The sequence below is a fragment of the Melanaphis sacchari genome, unplaced genomic scaffold, assembly GCF_002803265.2.
Source record: "Melanaphis sacchari strain LSU unplaced genomic scaffold, SCAv2.0 Contig23_pilon_pilon, whole genome shotgun sequence".
Lineage (NCBI taxonomy): Eukaryota > Metazoa > Arthropoda > Insecta > Hemiptera > Aphididae > Melanaphis > Melanaphis sacchari.
In genome coordinates this window covers 2,785,226-2,810,068 of record NW_020271114.1, presented here as the reverse complement: position 1 = coordinate 2,810,068, position 24,843 = coordinate 2,785,226, and the positions used below count along the sequence as shown (strand labels likewise).

The 24,843-nt window shown below is 25.9% G+C and overlaps 2 protein-coding genes across 7 annotated transcripts; one reads left to right on the top strand and one right to left on the bottom strand.

Annotated features, from left to right (window-relative positions):
- Window positions 1-1,482: 1,482 nt before the first annotated feature.
- On the bottom strand, window positions 1,483-17,486 carry LOC112594555 (mitogen-activated protein kinase kinase kinase 15). Of its 6 annotated transcripts, none has more exons than XM_025339380.1 (23): window positions 17,421-17,486; window positions 16,552-16,724; window positions 16,273-16,467; window positions 16,028-16,197; window positions 15,777-15,945; window positions 15,596-15,705; window positions 15,227-15,510; window positions 12,500-12,659; window positions 12,286-12,445; window positions 12,044-12,213; window positions 11,796-11,979; window positions 11,581-11,714; window positions 11,371-11,498; window positions 10,991-11,295; window positions 10,674-10,909; window positions 10,376-10,528; window positions 9,050-9,136; window positions 8,462-8,858; window positions 6,699-6,804; window positions 5,906-6,086; window positions 2,141-2,396; window positions 1,905-1,981; window positions 1,483-1,826 (listed from the first exon to the last, which is right to left on the bottom strand). In XM_025339380.1, the coding sequence occupies exons 2-23, from the start codon at window positions 16,669-16,671 to the stop codon at window positions 1,631-1,633; spliced, it is 3,978 nt and encodes a 1,325-aa protein (XP_025195165.1). In that variant the 5' UTR covers window positions 16,672-16,724; window positions 17,421-17,486; the 3' UTR covers window positions 1,483-1,630. The 6 variants fall into 6 exon arrangements, with proteins under 6 accessions (XP_025195165.1, XP_025195162.1, XP_025195163.1 ...); XM_025339377.1 differs by lacking the exon at window positions 17,421-17,486 and adding an exon at window positions 17,031-17,254; XM_025339378.1 differs by lacking the exon at window positions 17,421-17,486 and adding an exon at window positions 16,909-16,968.
- Window positions 17,487-22,180: 4,694 nt separating this feature from the next.
- LOC112594673 (transmembrane protein 147) lies at window positions 22,181-23,403 on the top strand. Its single transcript, XM_025339591.1, has 4 exons — window positions 22,181-22,404; window positions 22,459-22,591; window positions 22,656-22,877; window positions 23,109-23,403. Exons 1-4 carry the CDS (start codon window positions 22,328-22,330, stop codon window positions 23,373-23,375), a joined length of 699 nt encoding a protein of 232 aa, XP_025195376.1. The 5' UTR covers window positions 22,181-22,327; the 3' UTR covers window positions 23,376-23,403.
- The last annotated feature ends 1,440 nt before the right edge of the window (window positions 23,404-24,843 follow it).

The window sequence follows — 24,843 nt, the reverse complement described above, 5'->3', positions numbered from 1 at the left end:
AATATTTTAGATGTTAGTATATTTCATAACTGTTGTTTTTATTGCATAATTGGTTAAATTATATCTCTGTATAATACTTGAATTTATGTAAAATTTAAACTTTTTTTGAAATTTTTAATACATGTTGCTCTATTTTCAAGTACACAAATGTTTGCATATTTCACGTTATTTTAGTGCATTGAATTCACTAAAATAGCAGATCTGGATATGTATGTCTAAAGTTAAGTCAATATTACGAGCCTGTGTCATATTTATTCATTTTTTTTTTATTTATTTATACAATATGTTAATTATGATTTATATCGGAAAGATGAAAATAGAATCTTTGAAAAAAAATTTTAATTCAAAACTACGATGTATAACCCGAATTCCGACTTTGAGGCCAATAAAAAATGCACACAAATAAAATACTGCATAATGTTGATATCTCTCGGCGATTAATGAACAAACCGCCGCATTATTAACTAATTTCTGCGGTAAATTGGATATAGATAGCATAATATAACTCATAGTAAGTTTTCCAACATGGTACAAAATGCAATCTCCAAATTCTTCCGGCGGCCGATATTGACTTCAAAATAGGTAAATAAAAAAATAGAAGCGAGTCGTAACGACGACAAGTTGTGTTAAACGATGCCAAAATCGCTGCAATTTACATGGCTTAAAATTTATTTTTATTTTAAAATTAAATTCGACCTTTATCGATGACGTCAATAATCCAAAACGACGTTTTACCATCGGTTTATACCGTCGCAATGTGAACTTGGATTTGTACGATTTAACTTGTTTGAAATTTATGTTAACGCCTGAGCAAGTTAATAAGTTATTCTTCGAAAAAAAAGGCTATTTAAGACAAGTTGAAGTTATCTTATAACTCAAAAAGTTCAACTGTTTGCGTAACAGAATAAAATAATACATTTTTAAAGAGGTTGGTTTAGTTCAGAAGTTTGGTTGGAAGTTAATTTTTTTAATTGAGTACTCATTCTTTAATAAGTAGTTGAGTTTTAGTGTAGCCTATTGTTTAGCTTTGCAGCAAACAACAATCCATCCTCCTTTTTTTAAGAACAAATAATATCTAAGAAAAATTTAAAACACACTATAAGAACGATTTGAAGTATTTTTTCTAATAAGTGTGTTCAGACACAAAAAACACATACACACATTGTAAAATCAACACATTTACATGTATGATCAGAACTGAAATTATTAATTAGTTTCGACCGTACACGACTATGGTTTTATAAACAATGATCGCGTACATGTGCAACAATCTATAATAATATAATATTTTGATTAAAGATGTATCGATTCAACACGCAAGTTTAAATAACAAAAAAAATACTATATTATTTTCATTAATATAATAATTATAAGGACATTGCACATAGTGGTTATAATATTATTTTGTATAATAAAATTAGAATAAATTATTTCATTAACATTTTTTTCGATTTGTTATTACGTAATAAATAATAACTCTGTAACAATAATACAAAACAAAAACAAAAAAAAAAAAAAAACATTATTTATTCATATATATTTTTATACTTGAATAAACCGGCGATAGGTAACTTAAAAGTGTGACACATGGAACACAGTCGTAGCACACACTACCGTTATCATATTACTGCTATACATCAAAGTTGTTGTTAATTTTATTGCTCGTCTGTAACTGTTGCAGTGCATTAGAGGTATAAATGTTGTTGTTAGTAGATGACGACGGAGAAGACCGCGGTGTGATGGATGTCGTTGTCCCGCCAGACGACGATAAGTTATTTTCTCTGTGCCGTTCGATTTCTTTCCACAGCCTCAACTCGACGCCGCGTCTAAATGACAAAAGATTGACAGCGTTAAATGCATCGGACCTTTGACGATAAATTACGAACAAACACAGCATTACTCACTTCAACCCGAGACCTCGCAAATCTTCTCTGGTGACGTCAAGTTGTATTTGATCCAACAGAAACTGTTCGTTGACTAGCTAAAAAACGATAACAGACAAAATTGACAAACACGGTTCGTGATGACGAGAATACGAAGACATAAAACAGAGTTGAATAATAGATTTAATCGACGGGCACAATTACAAAATGCCGAATTTCAATTCTACGTGATCGCATATACTTATATAGAAACTTACTATTTTTATCGAGTGTTCGTCGATACCGATGTCGCGAAGCCATTTGATTAGATCTTTGTTACAATCGTCCGCACTGTTTTCATAGTTGAAATCTCTGAACTCTCGACAGCAATTCCGACAAGGGGTGCAACAGTAATCACTGCAAATGGCTGCGTTTTGTTCAGCAGTCCATTTCAACAAAGACATCAAGTCCTTTTGATCTTCCACCATTTTTTTCAGAAAACCGTTTTGACATTCTAACACTTCTTCCAAAAATCTATTAAAATTAAAACTCTGATGTACTAAATAATAATATAATACAATATTAGGTTTTTATTTTTATTTTCTGTCGATTATTCGTTTAAATTTTCCACTCTAGGTTTAAAAATTATTATTTTTTTATACTTTAACTAACTATATATACGAGTATATAGTGTTAAAATATTTTTTTTATTTTATTTTATTTTATTTTTTTTTTTTTATAATTGATTTTACGTTTGGATTGCAAATTATAGATATGATTATCATTAAAATAATTATGTAATATTGTTTTTTTTAACAAATTAAAATAGCTAAAATGATATTATATTTACATTCAATTTTACAGCATTCAACGAAATCGTGAATTATCGTATTAAACATTGATACTAAATGTTTAAACTTATATTATAAATACAAGTTAAAAAATAATTAATACGTTTTTTACGAATTTAAGGCTAAAGAATAAAGGCACAATTTTTTGGCATGTTGCAGTTCCATTTTTAGACATTGCAAGAAAACCGTAGTTTAAAAAGGGGGAAAATAGGTAACCGCTTTAATGTAAAATAGATGACAAGTGGACTTCATTATTGAGGAATAAGTCATTGTAATTTGTAATATATATGCAAGCTTCACATCAAATTTTGCGCCACTATACAAAGGTTTCAATTATAAGAAAATTACCATAAATTATTAAAATTTAAGAAAAATAAACAGATTAAAAATAACATCTTTTTTTTGTTACAATATTATTTAAATGATTTGGATGATTCCGATTTATGCAATGCAATTCAAATCTAGCCTAAGAATTAGTTATAAATCTAATTTATTATTTTAATCGAAAATAGTTAAGACCTATTAAATTAATGGTTATTAAGTAATATTAATAATAAATTAAATTAAATTAATTTTAAACAATAACCTTACATTTGAAAATGTTATTGTGTATAAAAATTAAAATAATATAAGTAATACATTTTAAATATCCACCAATATTTTAAAATTACAACAAAATAACTGTCATTATACTTTATTTAAATATCTAATTTCATCCGCATTTAAACTTAAATAAAACTGTGCTTATATGTTTTTGAACAGTATGAATTACTAATAAGGAATATAAAGAATGTTGTATTACATTTTTAGTCCTTAGTTAATAAGAACCAATTAAAACATTTTATTGATGTTTAACTACAATATTATTTGCAAATTTTGTTAATATTTTAACTTTAAATACTTATAATTTATAAATAAAATTTATGAACATTTATTTTTTTATAATTTTAAGCAGCTATTATAACCATTTATGAAACACTTTGTACCAGATTTTTGACTCAGAAAAAATATTTTTATCGACAATAATAAAAAAAAAAGTGTAACAATTGCTTAGGTACTAAATAAATAATTTTGAATATTTTGTTTGTAGATACTTTTAATGATCTAATATTTTAATAAAATAACGTTTGATTAAGTATTCATTGATAAAATCTAAGCATTTAATTATTTTATTCAATACGAGTAGATATCAGTAATTCTTAAAAAAAGAATAGAAAGGCAGAAAATGCCCTCCTTCCCTTTTGGCAACAAAATCATGATAACATAAACACATTCAATAGTTACCTCACAAACCAGTAATTATAGTGATTTATTATTTTTGGAATTTGATTATTGTTAATACATATATAGGTACAGTATACACTTCAAAAAAGGTTTTTTAAATATTTATTTTATAATATTTATAAATTTTTAAAAGGTTATTTTAATGATGTTAGTATTATGACGTATTTAATTTTATGTTAAGTTGCCAACAGAAGTCATCCAATCCTAAAGAGACTTAATTTCGAAACCAATTTTACAATACGCTTTCAAATCAAGAACTCAAATAGATTTAATTGATATGCAATTATAAAATATAAATAGATCCTGATTCATTTTAAATTATTAAGACCATTTTATGAAATTTATCTTTTTCAGAACTTTAACAAGTGTGAGAAAGAGATCGCACACAATTTGTTGGATATTCGATAATTATACGACTTTCGGGGCACCAGCCATTCTACATTCAATAGCCAAGAATTTTTTTAATTTAATAATTAGTAAGCTTTCTTCTTTGTGACAAGATATAAAATGTGTACAAGGCAAACCTCAAAATAGCTAAAGTCAATGATTTGTATAAAGAGTTAACCAAGACGCTGGAGATATGCTAGAAACAGGGATGACACAAAATAAAAACAAAGGTTGGCGCTTACAGGATTAAAATGTATATAGTTTTAAAACAACTGTGTATTGTAATCAAAAATTAATATTATTCTTTGATAATTTTTCTCATATTATAAATAATTTAATAAGTAAATAAAGGCATTGGATGGTCTTATGAAGCAATGTCAAGGTGTGAAGCATAAGTTGGGTTAGCGTTAATTGACATTTTAATCAATTAAATTTATAATTTAAGTATGGAAGAAGATATTAAAAAAATAATACAATAGCAAGAAAACAATGAGGATAATAAAATCTACGAAGATATAGTTAGATCATTGCGCATAAAAATGTTCAGAATGAAAAATCTCTAGGTTTGTTAATTTTATACGTTACTTAAATTAATTTAGATTCTAAATTCTAGTCATTAAAAAAATGGCGATAGTTATTTCAAAAAATATTGCACAGACACCCATTTAAATTTTTTTTTTAAATATGACATTTTATTTAGTTAACAAACGTCAAGAAAATATTACAAATTTACAAAAAATAAAAGAAATAATTTAATCGAATTTTTTCAAAAGTAAGCTTTACAAATTATTCAAGTAAAATAAAATAAAATACGAAATTGAAATTTTTTTTAATTAGGTACCGAAAATGATTTTTTTAAACACAAGTATACTTGATCTCAAATTGTACCACGCAAAGAAATTTTATTCAATCTCAAAACTCATCCTCAATCATCTGAAGAAAGAGATATCACTATGAAAAATAACATAATAAGGACATTACTGATTAATATAGTTTTATTGGTACACATAGGCACCCGTAGAATAGTAGGAAATTTATGAGATTTGAAATATAACAGTTCTTTGTCATTTGAAAATAAATAATATTATAATACAAACATTTAAATAAAATTAATATCATTAACTAATATTGTTTGAAATAACCATAAATCCTTAATAAATAACGCTATAAACCTTGCAAATATTCATCATTATTTATTATCTATTAACGTTAATTACTTGATAATAGTGCTAATATAAATTTAACATATTTTAGTGTAACATAATATATATATATATATACAAACCTCAGATAAACCATGTTAGCTATACGTTTAAACAATAAGAAAACAAACATTATTTTTAGAATTATTTACATTCAGAAGTATCGTAATTACTATAGTATAATATTACGATATGAGATGTGTAATATCATAGCATCTAGGCGTAATTTTGCAAAATGCACCCTTATAGCACCTCACAAATGATGCTTGCAGCGCTTGATACGTATTGGAATATATACAAACGCGGGACGACAAATTACCTGTGGAACATCTCACGCCAGCTCTTTGTCGGCGAATTGTCCAGGTAACAGCTATCATCGGTTTTATGTGATTTTATTGATGAGCAGAACGACGGCGAGCTGGTCTTCGTGTCATCCGTAATGGCTGTAAAGACGCTACCGTCTGGTTTGACATCTTTGGCAGCGATATTTTCATCTAATTCTACACGAAAAGAAATCATTATGATGTAATAAATTCAATATAAACTTTCAATTAGATAAGATGATTGAAGAGCAGTTAGACTGAAACACTGGATGAGTTGAGACAAAAAAAATTTTAAATTACAATTGTATACAAGATATAACATTTTCGATTATCCTTCGATTATAGAGGACACTGACCAGTGATTTATAAGCCATGTCTGCATCATTTGCGATAGTGTAATATAAAACAAAATAAGACTTACATGATTAATGCGTTACCGCAGGAATTAAAAATAAAAACTATAACTTTTATAAGTGATATTTTGGTAAAAGTAGTAAGTATCTATTATTCGGTTTGATTACTACGATAAATAGTTAATATGTTATAAGATATCTAAAATATTAGAATGTTACAACAAATAATACAATTACAAATTTAGAAAACTTTTTTTTTTTAACGCTCTAGTAAATAGTATATTGTTTATTGTTTATACATTGATCTTAAGTATGTCATAATATATATTGATGTTTTTATTAAAATTATTCTTTTGAAAATGTTAACGTCATATAATTCAAGTTTTGTGGTTTTCAATTTTGGTCTGTTAAAAGGCTATAAAAGTATTATAAATACCAGGCTTAAGGACAGCAATAACTGCATCCACGGCACTGCTCACCAACGTGTCGAGCGTAAACATCCAATGGGGTTTAATGTTATGTAACCGCAACACGGACTTGGCCTAAAACAATAACATATAGAATAGAATAAGTTATTCATGGTTAATCCTAATATTACAGTACATAATTGATAACTAGCTGAATTACCAGTCGCTGCCGAGTTACAGAAAAAAAATAAGATTTTTGAATAATGATAGATATATAGTATATATAAATATGAACAATAAATATATAGTTATGATAATACGACAATAATGTTTAGGAAAAACATAAAATATAAATTAATTTAAGTTCTAAAATTTTAATAAAATTTATAAATATACGCATAATATATTCATATGGAAAAAAACTGCAAATATTTCATCCAACACAAACAAATTAACAGTTAAATCTCAATTTTAATGTATTAGTGATTATTATTATAGAATTTCTTTAAAAACTTTATTCATTGTATCTTTTTTGTTTTTAAGTATTATTTGTATTTTTAATTTTTCAAAAAATTTAACTCTGGACAAGGGTACATAAAGTTGACCATGACTAAAAAATAAAAACAGGTTGGGGCAAATACAACCCTACTTTATCCAACTTTTGTCTCTATACTTTATTTATTGTCATAGCAAAAACAATTCTTATTGGAAATTGACGCCTAGTAAGTAAAAAGAGAATATTTGAATAACCCATATTAATAATTATGGGTTTTATCGATGACAATAGCACAGCAGTAGACGATGGTAATGTTATCTTTGTGGAGGGTCATGATTACACGTCACACCAGCCTCCTATTTAAAAATATGGAAATTGTATTATCATTTAGTATGTCATTTGTACGAATTTTTACGCAGTGGCACTGAATTTGTACGACCAAAGGGATTAAGATATACCTATCATAAACTTTTCAGAGGATTGGCATGACATCACACCAGTCCCCCCCCTACTTGAGAAATGTGAAAAAATTTTTTACCAATCTTTTGCACTCCATTTTTACGTATTTATACGTGCAATATAAAAATGTATACACTATTAGTTTTGTAAAGATCACGACATACTTTTTGGAGAAAGGGAGGAATGACATAAAAACAAACTAAAAGCTCACCAAAGAAGCTAAAGGTATATTCATAAAATCAGATATATATGATATAATAATATGTTTAATGATATTAACCAATGACCAATTGACTTAGACACAAATTAAATACTACTAAGGACAAAATTGTGACCATAAATGAAAAATAAGTACCAAAAAGTGTATATAATTGATTAATTAGCGAGGGTGGGGCAGGGAGGCACCTGCACTTTAAACTAAATTCTATTTCTTATAGCAACATAGATACAGTTGTGAAAAAACTAAATTTTGTTGAGACAGTTTTAAATTTAACACCTACCAAGTACTATCATCAACAACACCCATACAAAGAATACTTTATTATATTTATTATATATATATATATATTATGTACCAAATTTTTTATTATTTGATTGTTTTTTATAATACTTCATAAGGTTGCAACCACAATAACTATAACTCTAATAAATGACCTAGCGCCCGTACTGCACAATCAACTCACCCACTGACCACAGATAATATTATATGCAAAATTGTAAGACAATCGATACCTACATTCACGAGAACACGAAACATTTTATAGGTTGGGATGAATCGATTATCAATATTTTGCAATAGTAATGAACTAATGAATTATAACGTAAAATGTCCATTACCGCGTCCTTAAATAAGCACAGCGAAATATGCAGCTGGTGTACAGCGACTGCATCAAAGTTCAGTTGCTCTTTGAGGCTGTATATGGTCCATTCAACGATATTCATGTTTTGGTCCGTAATATAATCTCGGAGACCTTTCATCAACACTTCAAGGTGCTCACTGGTCAATTTGGGTTGCCCGAACTCACGACGAATAAATTGCAGCCACACCTTGCCCAATGTAGCCTGGTCTTGGGCCAACACCCGGGCCAACGTGGTCCTTCGCTGAGAGTCTTTTTTCAGCCTGTAGAATCCATCGTGTTCCGCTTCTGCAGTGCTGCCCGCTGTGCCCATGTCTATTTCAGGCGATGCCAACGCACCCGAGGACTGTCGCCTATTATACCGCTGACCATCAAGACTAAATACGGATTTAACCAGGAAAAAACAAAATCGCACGAGGCGATACATTGATTGAAATTAGTTAATTGTCAAATACACCGCAAGTACTATATAGTACATAGATTATTAATTTCTAGTTAAATGCTCTGATGTGTAAAATATTTTATTAAAGTATTATACTTGTTTATTAAACGATTAAGTAAAATATACCTGTTGTAAGAATACTGCATGTTTGGTAAGCTGATGGAAGAAAGGAACTGGTCTTGTTTGATCTTTGGTTGGGATATTGTTAACCAGCTGTATACAAACACACTCCAATGTAAGCGCCCTCACTAAGTAACACATTAGTAGCATAAATCTGAAGCATTTTTTTTTTTTTTGCATTTGTCATTAGCAACGTTATATAATGCAAATTTTAATAAACATATTATTTGCTAATGCTGGTCAATAAGGATTTAAGTATTTAAAGAATTGATAATTGCTTAAAAATTGGTGCAAAGGCAAGATTAAAAATGTGAGGTTTTAATATATTCATAATAATATGCTCTTAAATTACAGACATAAACTAGCATAAAATAGAAAATATATTCACATTTAGTTATATTAAATGTACCTGTAAATTTGTATTAGAGATTAATTCTCAAAAAAACAAATTTTCATGTACTTTAAAAACTGACAATTATTTATTTTTCAAATGTTCAATCGATGAACAAAAAAACACAATACCTAAAACCACAAATATACATTTGAAATCACAAAACATTTAATTTTTAATAAACAAATATAAACCATGAACCAAGATAATATTCACTGGTAACTAACAATTGAACAACTATATCATAAATCCTTATTCCTTGATCTTACATTGTTGGTTTCTAAATTAAAAGTTATTTCAATATGAAAAATCATAGGCGTATTTAGAACAATTTTATAGATTTAGCCAAAAGTAACTTTTTGAAAAGTTATTTGTATCAAATCAGCTCCTTACCCCTTAAATAAAAAATAATTATAAAATCAGTTATTGAGAAAATTGAAATTTGCAAGTCTACCTATTGCCAGAGTGGCCAGATACAGGAACAGTATAAAGTATAAACACCTATGGAAAAAAAAATACTCGATGGAACTCTATATATTCAAAAAAAATAAAGTTAAGTTATCCATACCTAGGAAAAATTGAAAAAATATGTAAAATAAAAACAAAATTTAAAATACACATTTTTAAACAAAAGTATAAATATATCTTGAATAAATGTTTAAGAAATAACTTTATTTTAATTTAAATAAATATCTAAGTATTTATTTTATTTATATGTAATTATATTTTCTAATAATTATTCAAATTCTTATGTAAACACTAAATATTAAGGAATTAATTCATTATAGTAATAAAAACAACCATGAAATTAAAGGAAAAAACATGCTTAAAACCTCAACCTTCCAAATAATTTTAGAGTATTAATCATTTAGTTGTAAAATTAAACAATATTTGAACTGGATTACAGAGCATTATATATACAAATAACTTAATTGTATTACCTGTCTTCCTTCAACACATGTTTACTAGGACTTTTGTTGATATTTTCTCGATTAACTGAAACTTGATTAGTTTTTATGCCTTTTTCAACTGGTACAGATACACTGCGATTAAACTCAAGAGGAGCTATTAATGTTTTGGATGTTTTCTTTTTCCTTAAATAAACATTATTATTATTATTATAACAGTATGATACATTTCAATTTAATAAAATTAAGAATTAGTTATATTAATTGAAATTTAAAAGTGAAAAATAAAGTGATATATGTATAATCTATTTTTATAATTTATTAAACATACTCATTCAAAAATGAATCTTCTAATAAATCAGTAGCCGTAGCTCGCTTATCTGGATCAACAGTGAAACATCTAAGTATAAAATTGCTAGCTCGGGCACTGAGTTCAGCCGGTATTTCAGGATGTGTTTTGTAAAAACCAACTTTAAATACAGCTGCTACTGCTGATCCAAGTTCTGTAAACGGTGGTTCACCAGTCGCCATTTCTACAACTGTACACCCTAATGACCATATATCAGCCTAAATAAATTCAAAATAATTTAGATTTACAATATAATACTACATATAAATGTATAACTTGTAGTAATAATTCTAACATACTGGGGCACCATATTCTCTTTGACCTTTGTCTATTACTTCAGGAGCCATATACTGCAATGTGCCTGTGAAAGTTCCAGTACTAGGACACAATCCAGCAAGACGTTTAGAAGTTCCAAAATCAGATATTTTTACTACGCCACTATACGTGTTAACTAAAACATTATCACCTTTAATATCACGGTGTACAATTTTTTGATCATGTAAATATTTTAATCCTTCGAGAATTTGTTTAGTGTAAAATGAAATAGTGGGCTCGTTTCCTTTTAAAGGTCCCCATTTTGAACGTAACAAAGCAGAAAGACTTCCTAAAAATCAGTATTTTTTTTACTAGACATTTGCCATAATTATAAAAAAATATAATATTAGAAGTTAGAACTAACCTCCAGGTACTTGTTCCATAATTATCTTAAAAAACCCATCCTCAGATATTGATCCTAAATACCGAACAATATTTCGATGATACAATTGAGAATGAAGTTTTATTTCTTCATGCAGTGGTTGAACATAACTTGAAAAATAATATATAAACATTAAAAAAATACAAATATATATTAAACAAAAATCTTAATTCAATTTAAGTAAATAAATACCCTAAATTTCTCTCAGGTATCTCCTTAACTGCAATTCGCACTTGTGTATTGAGATCAAGAGCTGCATAAACAATACCATAAGTTCCTTTACCAAGAATTTTTTTTGTTTGCGAATCATTCAGCTCATATTCAAACTAAAACAAAATGCATTAAAGAATTAATGTAATACTAATGTGATATTAATAAATTACCAATAATAGAAAACAAAGACCTACATTAATTTGTTCCTCAGTAGAATCTTCATCTAAGTTAGTTATCATTCCTTCTTCACCCTCAGTCATTTTTTTTACGAGATCATAAAACCTTTGACGATATTGAGAAGATGGAAAATACATTTGAAAATCGTCTGAATTTGCATGAACATATAAAAATAAACACCGTTCATCTATTTTGCATAAACTATAAATAAATAAAAATGTAATTAAAATTATAACATAATTCATTCACAATTAAGAAAATATACCTAACACTTCTTATCATACTAGCAACAAACAACCACTTATGCACTTGTTTACAAACATTTCTAGTACATTTTATACACTGATTCCATAGGAATATAGATTTTTCTTCAGCACCAAGATTAACTACAACATAACTAGGCATATATACTTTTAGCTGTTCTAAGACTAAAATCTGAAATTTAAAATTATTTTTAATTACAACTATTACTTATGGCATTATTATAGTTTTAATTTATTAACTCACAGGAAAACGAATGGTATCATCAATTTCTGTTTTTGTGGCTTCTACAAAATATTCCATCCAAAACTTAAAAATGTCTTTTTCTAGAGTATATTCAACTTCTTCACTATTTTTCCTAAACTTATCAATTAGTTCAATATTTCCTACTGTTGACTTTAAGTACCTAAAACATAATTTATACTGAAACTTGCATACAATCTATACATAATTAACTTACCAAATTGAAGGTTTTAATTTAAACATACATTCAGCTGCTTGAATTGCTTTACCATAATCTTCTGCTAGAACACTAATTTCAAAAAATGTGGCTACAGCCCAGTACTCATTGAGAGATGACAAGCTTCCTTTCTTTCCAATTAAATTGTTTAAAACCATACCTATTAATAATTGTATAACAATTTTAATATAGTTTTATTATTAGTAAACTAAATATAAGCAATAATAATCCTAGTGATAAGTATAAAATATCTATAAATTAAAACATTGAATTAACAAATAACTTCAATAAAATTAACTTAATTTAATGATTTAAACCAGTGATTCCTAATACAGACACTTCACACTACCATAAGAGTCCTAAAAAGTAAAGTCATTCTTTCATCACTTAAATTTGAATCGTTTATACATTAACGTATATTATAGTGAGTGTGAAACTACATGCAATAAAATTAAAAATTTAATTTAATTTTTAAATATCAAATTTATAAATATTTAATATTTATAAAATTTATATTTTTGGTAGATAGATATTTAGATTAAAAATATTAAAATTATATATTATGTAGTAATATAATACTTTATTATACATGATATAGTAAGCTGATTGAAGTACATATTAAAACAATATAGTTCAGTATACAATATATAACTTAACTATACAAAAAAAAAGGTGATTAGTTTTTTTTTTTTTTATCGTGTAGGCAGTGAAATATTTGAAAATTAAAAATAAAACATGCAATAATATATAAAAGAAAATTCAATTTTAATAACGTTTATTTTTAACAAAATATAGCTTGATTTAAGGATTCAATACATCCCACGTATGAATCAATCATCTCAGTATCATTACAAAATGTTCTAAATACCACTTTAGTTCCCTATTTGGAATCATCCACCTCAAACATCTGTTCCTTATTCCTTAAATTAAAAAGTTGTACATTTTTAAAAAAAAAATTTTAATTAAAAGTATCAAAACCAAATATTTTATCTGAAAAATATATTCTTAAGCTTGAGGAAAAAAGAATATTACCTCAAACTTAAAAATAAATCTAAGTAAAAAATTGTATGTTATTTAAACTTAATTATTTAGTAATGTCAACATAATATATATATTTAGTCAAAATAAATTATTAATTGTAGTTGGCTACTAACTTTTGAATTAAAGACTAATTTTAAATGATTAAGTCTTTATATTTTTTCATTTTTTAAGTAAATTATAATCATTAATTAAAATATCCTGTATTTAAAATAAAAATCTGATATCCTTAGCTTAGGTTTTTAATTTTTATTGAATAATAGTTCTGTAATAATTGTTTAAGCTTTTGAAATTATCTAATATATTATTTGATATATATATATATATATGTATATATTCTATATAATAAGAATGGATTTTACATAAAATGCATGTTGCAATTTTCAACATTATATACATGCAATTAATGAATGTTCACAAATTATTAATTGATTAATAAAATATCAAAATTTTATACTACATATTTTTGCATATTCTGGCGTTAATGCATATTCTACATATTTTGCATATTTTAATAAAAAACCGAACAAATATATACCTAATGATCCAATTAGGTGTTGAGCAAAAAAAAAAGATTATAGGTACGTTTATACAATATCAAATATTTTAAGTCTCAAAGAATATTTGGATGCTAAAAATAAGTAACATAACTTCTATATAAGTTGGTTGTACAAATTTTATAGCGGAGGCATGGCTTTACCTATTTTATCTTATCTTGTTATACTTTGATAACTTATTGTTTTCCCAGTTAACATACTACATTAAATCGTAATTTTTTCCAATTTATATCATCAATATATCTATTATTTAATTTTAATAAAATATTTTTTACAATGAATTATCTAATGATTAAAAATTAAATTACAATTTAACAAATTACATTTTTGAATTGCATATTTGCTGTATTATATATTTCGTACTTTTTGTTTATGAAAATTTAAATAAAATAAAAAATAATAATCACTGCAAAATTAAAATCATAAAATGTAATAAAAATAGAAAATTTATTTTGCAAGTTATGCATTTTTTTTTCTTGTATATTTTGACTTTTTTTAGTGAATATTTGCATGTATATTTTACAATTTAAAATGCATATAAATCTGGTCTTTAATCATAAGTATATGAGGCAACAATTTCATATAATCATATACGAATAAAAGTGGTTTAATCTGCTACAAAAAGGTATCAACTTTAAAATTTTAAACATACTTAGTTGATATTTTTTCAATGAATTGTAAAACATTTAATTAAATACCAGATAATTCTATTATTTTAAAAACTATTAATAAATTAGAAAATATTTCTAAAATGTATTAAATTATCATAAAAGATTGTCAAAATTATAATGAAGTATTCTAGTAAATAACTATATTCAGTATTCTGAAAAAACATCTTATTAGATTTTGTCAACAAAATAAAAATAAAAATACTGATCATTTTCAAACATTTATAGAAAATACCTACCAAACAATAGAACACATTTTGAATTTCAACCACTACATGTACCCCGGTAATAGAACACATACTGAACCATCATCATATATATTGTAATTAAAAATTGTTAAATAATAATACTGTATTTATTCAACATTTTATAAATATTAATTCAATCACTTTCATGATTTCATGGAATTTTTATTCAGTGTTTTAAGTTGGGGGATTTTCATTCAATAAATCATTTTAACATACCTATATGTTGAAGTTCTTCAGACTTGGAAAATTCATTTCCAGCAACAAGTAATAATGTAGCTAAATTAATTCCAGCATATTCATTTGGTTGCACTTCAAATCCTTTTCGATACCAATGTATAGCATTTTCAAGGGCAGTTTTATCTTCAAATGATGACTCAACAAATTTATCCTTATAAATACGACCACATAGACAAACCATATCAGGTATATGATTTTCTTTCTTTTTTAATGCTAGTTCAATAACCTCCAATGCTTTTTTTCGATCTCCAGGTTTATTACGTCTAAACATATAATAGTTTAAAATTAAATATATGAAATAAAATTAATTTTTTTTTTAAAAAAAGTTAATAATAATTAATTATTTACCTATTTAGAGCAAAAGGATATAAATATCGCAATGCTGGTGTTTGTATATAATTTTTTTTGTTTGGTATAGTTTGAATGTCTTCAACAAGTTGGACCATTGCATCATAATCCTAATATAAAATATAATTTTACAACATTTGACAAGTTATTTATAATTGACACTATTAATTTATTTAACTACCTGTACATCTCGAAATGAAATTAACATAGTATGAACTACATCACCAGAAAGAACATGTGGATCATCAAGTCGTTTCCTCATTATAAGCAATTTTTTACGTAATTCTTCACCGGAGTAATTTTCCCTTGCTTTTCTTAAATCTGACAAAAATTTTTCTTTAATATGAACTCTACATTTAACCAAGATAACAACTTTTTGTTAATTACATATAATAATAAATACCTTGCACCCACTAAAAAATATGAACATACTTAGTCTGAATTTCAACATCTTTTAGTAAGTTTCTTAATTTTACAGTAACTGGAACTCTAGGTTCAAAAGCAGATGCGCCATTCTCATCCTGAAATGAAGTATTGGTAGTGAGACAAGTTCCACAGTCTTCTAATTTATAAGAAAGAAATGTATACGAGCCACATGACAACTAAAAAAAAAATCAAAACATTATTATAAATATTAATATTAATAAAAATATATCGCACAAAAAAATATTACAAACCTTTAGTCGTAATGTAACTTCAGTATCTAGATCATTATATAACATGATGTTTTGTTTCATTCCAAAACTCTCACGTAAACCTAAATGATAAAACAACGAACTTTGTTGAAACTGAATTGACAAATCAACTATGGCAACATCTGCATTATAAAATGTATCCAATTCCGCAGTTTCTCCAAAATCTAATTTCTCAAACTAAAATTATTGTCAAAATAAAGTTAGGTTATAAAATAATTCCATAAATATAAGCCATTAATCATGAATAACAATAGATATTACCAAAACAATAAATAAGTTAGCATTAACAATCATAGATGCTTGTTTCACTTCTTCCAAAGCTCTTTTACGATGTGCCAAATTACTAGATTGAACAACATCTATAATGCATACAATATCCATTTTGGTACGATTTGAAATGTCACTACAAACACTAGCACTATGTGCCAAATTGCCTGCAATTCAAAAATAAATATGCATGAAATTAATTTATAGATTCTCAATAGATATAAAAATAAATTAATCATTTTTAACGGTATAAATATAAAACTTTTACACTATTGTATGTGGGTGTTATTTATAAAAACAAATAATACACACAAGTGGTCTATTTATTCAATAAGCTAAGTGAATACCTACTTATAATATAAAATTGGTTCATGCCATATGACATTCTAAGCTTCAGCCACAAATATTTATTATATTATCATTCATCAGTAAATATATAATAGGCACTAACTAGTTATAAAAATCAATCTCACCAGTAGACTCGACATCTAGCTTACTGCTAGAGCCAAACATGTTGTTCTTTCTTTCATGAACGCAATCAATCATTTGATAATACTTAATTTAAAAACTTTATAAAAGAAAGTAACTAAAAACGACACTTTAAAATACATATATTAAAATGTATAAGAAATAATAGCAATAAAATTTTTCGAATAATTAATTCTTAATAATTCATGATTTCAGTTGATTATAAGACACATTAACAAAATAAAAATAGTAAAAACAAATTTACTAACTTTAGAGATAATTATTTATTGTTAAAACTTAGACAAAACAGAAATGTAAATTCAAGGTTTCCAATGTTGCCAAATGTACATTTAAATAAAAATAATAACAAACTATTTTTTAAATTGTTTACTTACTTCTTAAACAAGATGTTCAACAACATGACTTAATATATATATATATATATATATATATACATAAATCTATGTATATAACTTATTAAACGAGTTATCTTAGTGTTTTGATCGGTTTTGGGATATCCTTGTTCATTATGTCTTATCAAATTTCATGAAACTCAACAATTATAAAATAAAAAGTAATATCGATATTTAGTTTTATTTACTTAGATATAACTGTCATCTCATAAATTTCAATATATTTTCTACTCTATCTTAATCACCGAGTACCAGCAACGAATAAAATAGTTTTTTTTCTTCAAATATAATGGGAAAAGTATTGAATCATTAAGCTTGACTATTATTACTTCAATTCAAACCAAAATACTTAAGTAGGTATTAACAATGGTAATTGAGAAAAAAGACTAAGACAAAAATAATAGTTAGCATTTAACACAATAATTTAAACTAAACGTCCTAACCTGTTGCATGCACAAAGTTCATTAATATGGTGATAGGCGGGAGATTAAGAACAATAATTGTAGATGGGTTATATCCACGATACACCTATAATAAAGTCGCATACTTATAGATTATAGAATGAGAAAATTTCCGGGACCATAACTAGACAGATTATTACTGAGGTTTATGGCTATAATCACGATCATTAGTTCGATCATTGATTATAAATACCACTATTTATAAACAATGATTCAATAGAAATGGCTACTTCCACGATATTGTAACAAAACTAATATTTGTGAATTAAAAATCGGATCAATTTCTTGTGTCCACCAAACCAATTTCTAATTTTAAGACTCGTATTTAAATGGTTTTCTAATAAAATAATTAATGCAGATTTTATATTTTCAACAGTTCAAATTTCAGAAATTAAATGTAAATACTAACTTTTAAAATATTTCGAGATGATAACATAATAAAAATAGTAGAGTAATCAATAATATTATGTATAATAATTAATAGCATAGATGCATAAATAGTATATTTAATATTACTCTATTTTTTTTTTTTTTTTTTATTGTTAGTTTTTTGTATATTTTACAACCATAGATATTACTCTAAATATAACAGTTTTTTCGGAAATATTTGGTCAAGAGAACAGGATTATAGGATATTAGGATGGTTTTGAAGGGGGGGAGATATCAATCTAGTAATCAATTTTATAGTTTTATCATTGTAATCCATATTCCAAAGAAATAGGAAAAATTGACAAATGACAATATACCTACATGGTACTGGTACATACTTGATTTATTTATACCTATCCAAAATTCCAAACAAGTAACAACTTTCATACTCTTCATAGTTCATAGTTCAATTAGTTTTCATTATGACAACTAATCTAAATAACCTCTGCTCTGACCACTCTTTTTTTTCTATAAAATATTGACATACTTCATTAAAGAAACCAAAACAACCAAGCCTCATCCAAGGCCAAATGAACTCGAAATAATTTAGATCAACTCTTGAAAATTAAACCAATCTAAAAGTTAGCTTCAAATCTCCAAAAGTCAGAAGATATAAACAGTAAATCTTTTAATGAAATTAATATAAGAACCGTCTGGTAATGTTTCACTCACACTCTTCCAAAAAAATCTAAATAGAAATTTCCTCTACATATTATAATCCTTATATCAGAAAAACGAATAGCTCGCAACATCTAACAAAAAAACTAAGTATCCTTCTGATAAACAAAAATTCAACAACCTTACAAACAAATTCAAAAAAACTTCTAGCTTCAATTAAATCAAAAAACTATTAAACCTCATTTTTTTATCATCCACTGATAATTCACTTTGGAAAACCAAATTAAAAATATTTAATTTATATTTTAAATATCTAATTATTCTTTTTTTTTAATTATATATTTTATTTTCATAGGTATGACCGAAATCCAATGTATAATAGTTATACATTTTTTTTTACAGTAGTTTTTAGGCTGTAATTTATGTGATATTTATTTATTTATGGGTAGCCGGGTAGGTAATAGAAGCAAAACGAGTGGACCGAGGACAGTCCAGCGGTTAAGGTGGACGAATGATGTACCCCTTCGCTGTTCATGATATAGGTAACGAACAGGAACGCGCATAGGTGGGCACGTCTTTTTTCGACCAAAAACATACCCTTCTCTTTTCAACCAAATTCAAAATAGGTCGATTCCCTTTTCGACCAAAATCGTACCCTTCCATTTTCAGCCGATTCACTTTTAAATCAAATTTAAAAAAACACATTATACCCTTTTTGACTAAAATAAAATTTTATATATTTAAAAAAATAAAATAATTAGTGTATATTTGTAAAATTGGAGCACTGGGCAATTATATAATTATATAATTTTGAAAATGATTAAAAGTATGAAATGCATAAAATGTTGTACAATAAAATGTAGAAAATTATTTAAAATATAAGAATATCGACATATTAACATTATTTTTATGTTAATATGTTACAGTATGTAATATGTATTAATATTATATAAAAAAATAAAATTTAAACCATATAAGTATATGTGTGACATATTAACATAAAAATGATGTTAATGTATAGATGTTTTTATATTTTAAATAATTTTCCACATTTTATGCAATTTATACTTTTAATCACTTTCAAAATTATATAATTCGCCACATGGTACAGAAAATTAAACCCTACAATTCCATTTAAGCCATGGTTCCATAACTTAAAATTATCTCGCAAAGCAATCAGCTCATTTTCTCGTCTCCGTTTTGGCCACACTCTTCTCCCCTCACATTCCTTTAAATTATCTCTTAACGACTCTCCGCTCTGCATTTTCTGTCATTCTCCAGACATCTGCGACATAAACCATATTATTCTGTTCAAATGCCCTGCCCTGCACACAAAGCGCCTACAACTTTTTTCTATTCTCCACTCTCTAAATATCACTCCCAACTCTCACCACATGTTTACTTCTCAACCCCCCTGCTATCCTTGCAACAATTGCTTTTATCACTAATTCCGGGCTGCTTATATAAATTATTCCGTTGTATATAAATACCTGTATATTTAATTAAATAATTGTCGAAACTAATCGTTACACAAAGTTTCTATAAAAAAAAAAAAAAAATTATATAATTATTATAATTATAAAATTTCCCTAATTTTACAAAAAATTATATACCTAGGTACCAATTATTTTATTTTTTTACATACATTATATAAAATTTTGTTTTGACTGAATAGGGAAGAGTGTGATTTTGGTCAAAAAAAAGAATCGGTGTTTTTTTAATTTGGTCGAAAAGTGAATCTGCCAAAAAGTAGAAGGTACGTTTTTGGGTCTCACCCGCATAGGCCAGGTCATTGGTATTCAAATACTTGTCCGTTACTCATTCTGTAAAACCGTAGCCGTCGTGCGCAACTTAGCTAATAGCTTTTTAGCAATAAATCTAATAACCTAAAAAAACATATTGATACACATATACAATAACTTCTGAGCCTTATTGTATACTGTATAGTTTAGTAGTTCACAGCATTATAAAGTAACTATAATTAATCATTAAAATATTTAAAGGTATTTTTTAAATGTTTAAAAAAAAGTAAAAATCAGATTATTGCAAAAATAATATATTTGTCGCTTCACTAATAATCTAAAATTATGATTACAATATTAGTCTATTAATTTCACAGCCTTAAAATTGAATTATTAAATTATTACCTATTATTTAGTAGGAATATCTTCACCGATATGTATCATAATTTGCCTTAAACTTAAACCAGTTAAACCATATAATGATATAAATATTAAAATCTATTCTTCAAAATTTATTTTTAAAAATTTTTGAGACAAAATAGGACCAACAAACGTCGTCACGATCAATTGTAAAAGGTGTTAAATTTATTTTAGTCTTAAATTTAAGGAACAGATAACAATATGACATGTAACGAATAGACCTCCATACTACTTCTGTTAATGCGAAAATGAGATTTATTTAATTTTTATCTGTAAATTTAGGTATCAATAACTCTGCAAAACCTTCAATTTTAATTCTATAGTTGTTTGATTTTTTTTTATATTTGTTAAAATTATCATATTTTATTCAAGTGATGTATCATTTAAAGTAAATTCGTTAAAATAAACTAATACATCGAATAAGTATTACAAATAAAATACCATTATTCATTAGTAAAAACGTTGTACAGCATAGTTTTATATATGTGCATTAATTATGAAGCTACTTTAACAGTAACATCAACACTTAGTTTTACTAATAAGTAGTCCTTGCACAGTGTACTAAAAAATAAGTACCTAATCTGATTTTTACTCATAATGCAATTATTTAATAACATTAATCTAGGATTATTTCTATACATTTTTAATGTCAAAACTTTTTAAATAACTTGGTAGGAATTTAAGAACTCAAATGAAAAGTAATGATAAACATTAAATAATAAACTTATTTATGTATTTATTAAAATTAAATATGATTTAATTATTTAATTTTTCGAAAAGCGCGGGAAACATTTCATATTAACTACGTGATAAGAAAATAAATTTTAAAAGTGAAGACACGCCAATCTAAACGATTATATTTCTGAATAAATCGATTCAAAAGTTAAAACAGTTTACACACCGATTATATCTCTGGAAGTTTGAACGATTTATTGAACCGTTTAAGAGAACTGGTCTATCGAATTTTTTCAGCAGGTGTTAACTTTTAGTAATTAGTAATTATAGCTTTATAGGAGAAATTAGAGATAAGAGATAAATATATTCTGTATTTCTGTGATAGTGTGATGATAATACCGTATTTGATTGAGGGTGGTTGCTACTTGCTGCTTAAATGATGGATTCACTTTTTCACTTGTGTTTACAACGTTAAATATTTTATAGATAAACCTTAATTTTTAAAAATTTTCTATTAAAATTAAAACTATTAGTTACATAAAAAATGACTTTGTATCATTTTGGTAATTGTGTCACTTTATTATACGTGCCACACTATTTAACGTACAAATACGCAAATCTGTGAGTAAACTAGATGCATTCTTGGTACCGGTAGTTTTCATTTTTCTTTTTTAGATCTGAGTATGGAGCATTTTGGAAGTGTATACAAGGTGGTATTATTTATACGTTTACTCAGCTGTGCAAGATGTTGATTTTAGCAACGTTCTTTCCGGCCAACGAGGCGTCCATGACCACATTGAGTTTAACAGTAATGACATGCAATATTAATAAACGTATAAACGTCCCATTTAACTCTGTATTCTTATTTTTAGAATTTTCTCAAAAGCTCTGTTGATTTAGCAGACATTGCTGGAATCTATGTTATATTGCAAAGCATACCTGGCAAAGGACATGCTAAGGTAATGACGGCAGGCATTGGCTGGGCGGGTGCTGAAATATTATTGACCAGATTTCTACTTTTATGGGTTGGTGCAAGAGGCACAGAATTTGATTGGAAGTATATACAAAAATGTCTAGAATCTAATATAAATTTGGTGAGAAACTTAACTAGTAATTAATAGATACCTAATAAGCTTATGAAAATTAAGGTAGCTGAAAAATAAGCTTTATTTTAGCAGTTATGAAAAAAATCAATTTCTAATATTGAATTTATGTAATATAAATTAAAATAAAATATGTATTTGCATTAATATAATTAACTTGTTAATAATAAATTTTAAAAATAAATTTCATCATAATGTTAATTGTATATTAATTATTTTTAGATGCATCATATAATGACTGCTGCATTAGTGTGGTTATGGTCCAGACATGATTTATCTAAATTACAATCAAAATTTTCACCATTTGCTGCAGTCAGTATTCTTCTATTGTTGTCTGTTTACCGTTCAGTAATTATAGACACTCTCGCTGCTTGGCTTTTAATTGATCCCTGGTCAATAATTGCTATCAAAGGAGTTTACACAATTGTTCTAGGTTTAATTATGCTAAAATATTATACAAGACTTTCAACATTAATTGGGATGTATTAAAAAATATAAAAAATAATTATAAAATATTCAAAATAAAAATATACATATACTTTATAATTATATTCTTATAATTATTATTATTTTGTATTGTATTTATTTTATATTCATACATTGTAAATTTGTTACACTTCTTATAGTTCCACTCAACCTAAATAATCTGAAATTACATTTTAAATTTCATCAAAACTATAGCTACTAAATATTAATTATACTATAGTTCATGTATTAAAAACAATTTTAGCCTGTGTGTTTACATTCATATTATATAAAAAGGTTTATACTGTAGTGGTTAAAGAAATTAATATATCTTATATACTCTTTAATTCCTGAACCTCGCCATTTTTCTTTGGGTACATATCACTAGATCGCTATCACCTCTTAAAATCTCTTTTATAACAAAGATTTTTAAATTTTAATTTCACAACAATTTATTTAATAATTACTTATTATTAAGAAGACACTACCTGAGTGCATTGTCTCCACCCTACAAATAGGTATATAAGAAATCCGTTAAACTCATTTATATTTAATACTACAGTGAATTTACCTATTATTAAATTTTTAAATATATATTTTAGTTTTAAAGTAATGAATATTTATAAAATCTTATAATAGGTTAATTCACTGTAATATTAAACATAAAAGATAACTGGTAAATTGCTATTTTTATTTGTATTTCATAGTGATTTACAAATTTAACGGTATAGAATGCTGCAATATTTTATAAATAAAATATACTAATAATATATTAAAAATATAATGACCAAAACAAATACATTTACAAAAAATGCACTTCAGCTTAGTTTATATTTAATATTACAATTGTTAAAAAAAAAAAAAACAGATTACTCAATGTAAAATTATGAAAATTTGAAATCAGATAACATGTTAAAAATAAGGAAAATATAAAATTTTCTAAATCCTCAACAAATTGACTTTATTTCTGTTATATTCCTAGAAAGCAGAAATAGATTAAAATTGCCTTAAAACTTCAAGCACATGAAAAATTAAAATAAATTATTTCAGTTGCACTTAAGACATATTTGAAATCTTGAAAGCGTATTGTGTATGACAATACAAAACAAGAAACCAACTTAATGAAATCCAAATTTTAATAATTATTTAAATAATATAATCTATGTATAATGTTCAATAAAAATTTGAATTATTTTATTTTCAGTTTGGGCAATTAATAAATTTATATGATAAAATGGACTATAATATATTTAATTTATGCATAAAAACTCGTTATCTATTTTAAAAAACCTGACATTATATTTTTAATTTTGGATTCACTAGTTTTCAATACTTAAATCCAGTATGAAATTCTAACCATATCAGCTAAATCAACAGAGTTGTATTATACATTTTCTTTTATGTATTTGTGTGGCCCTGGTGTTGTTGCGAATTAGTCATGTCATTTATTAGGTTTATGGCTCTATGAATTTAGAATAAAAATTTCTATTAC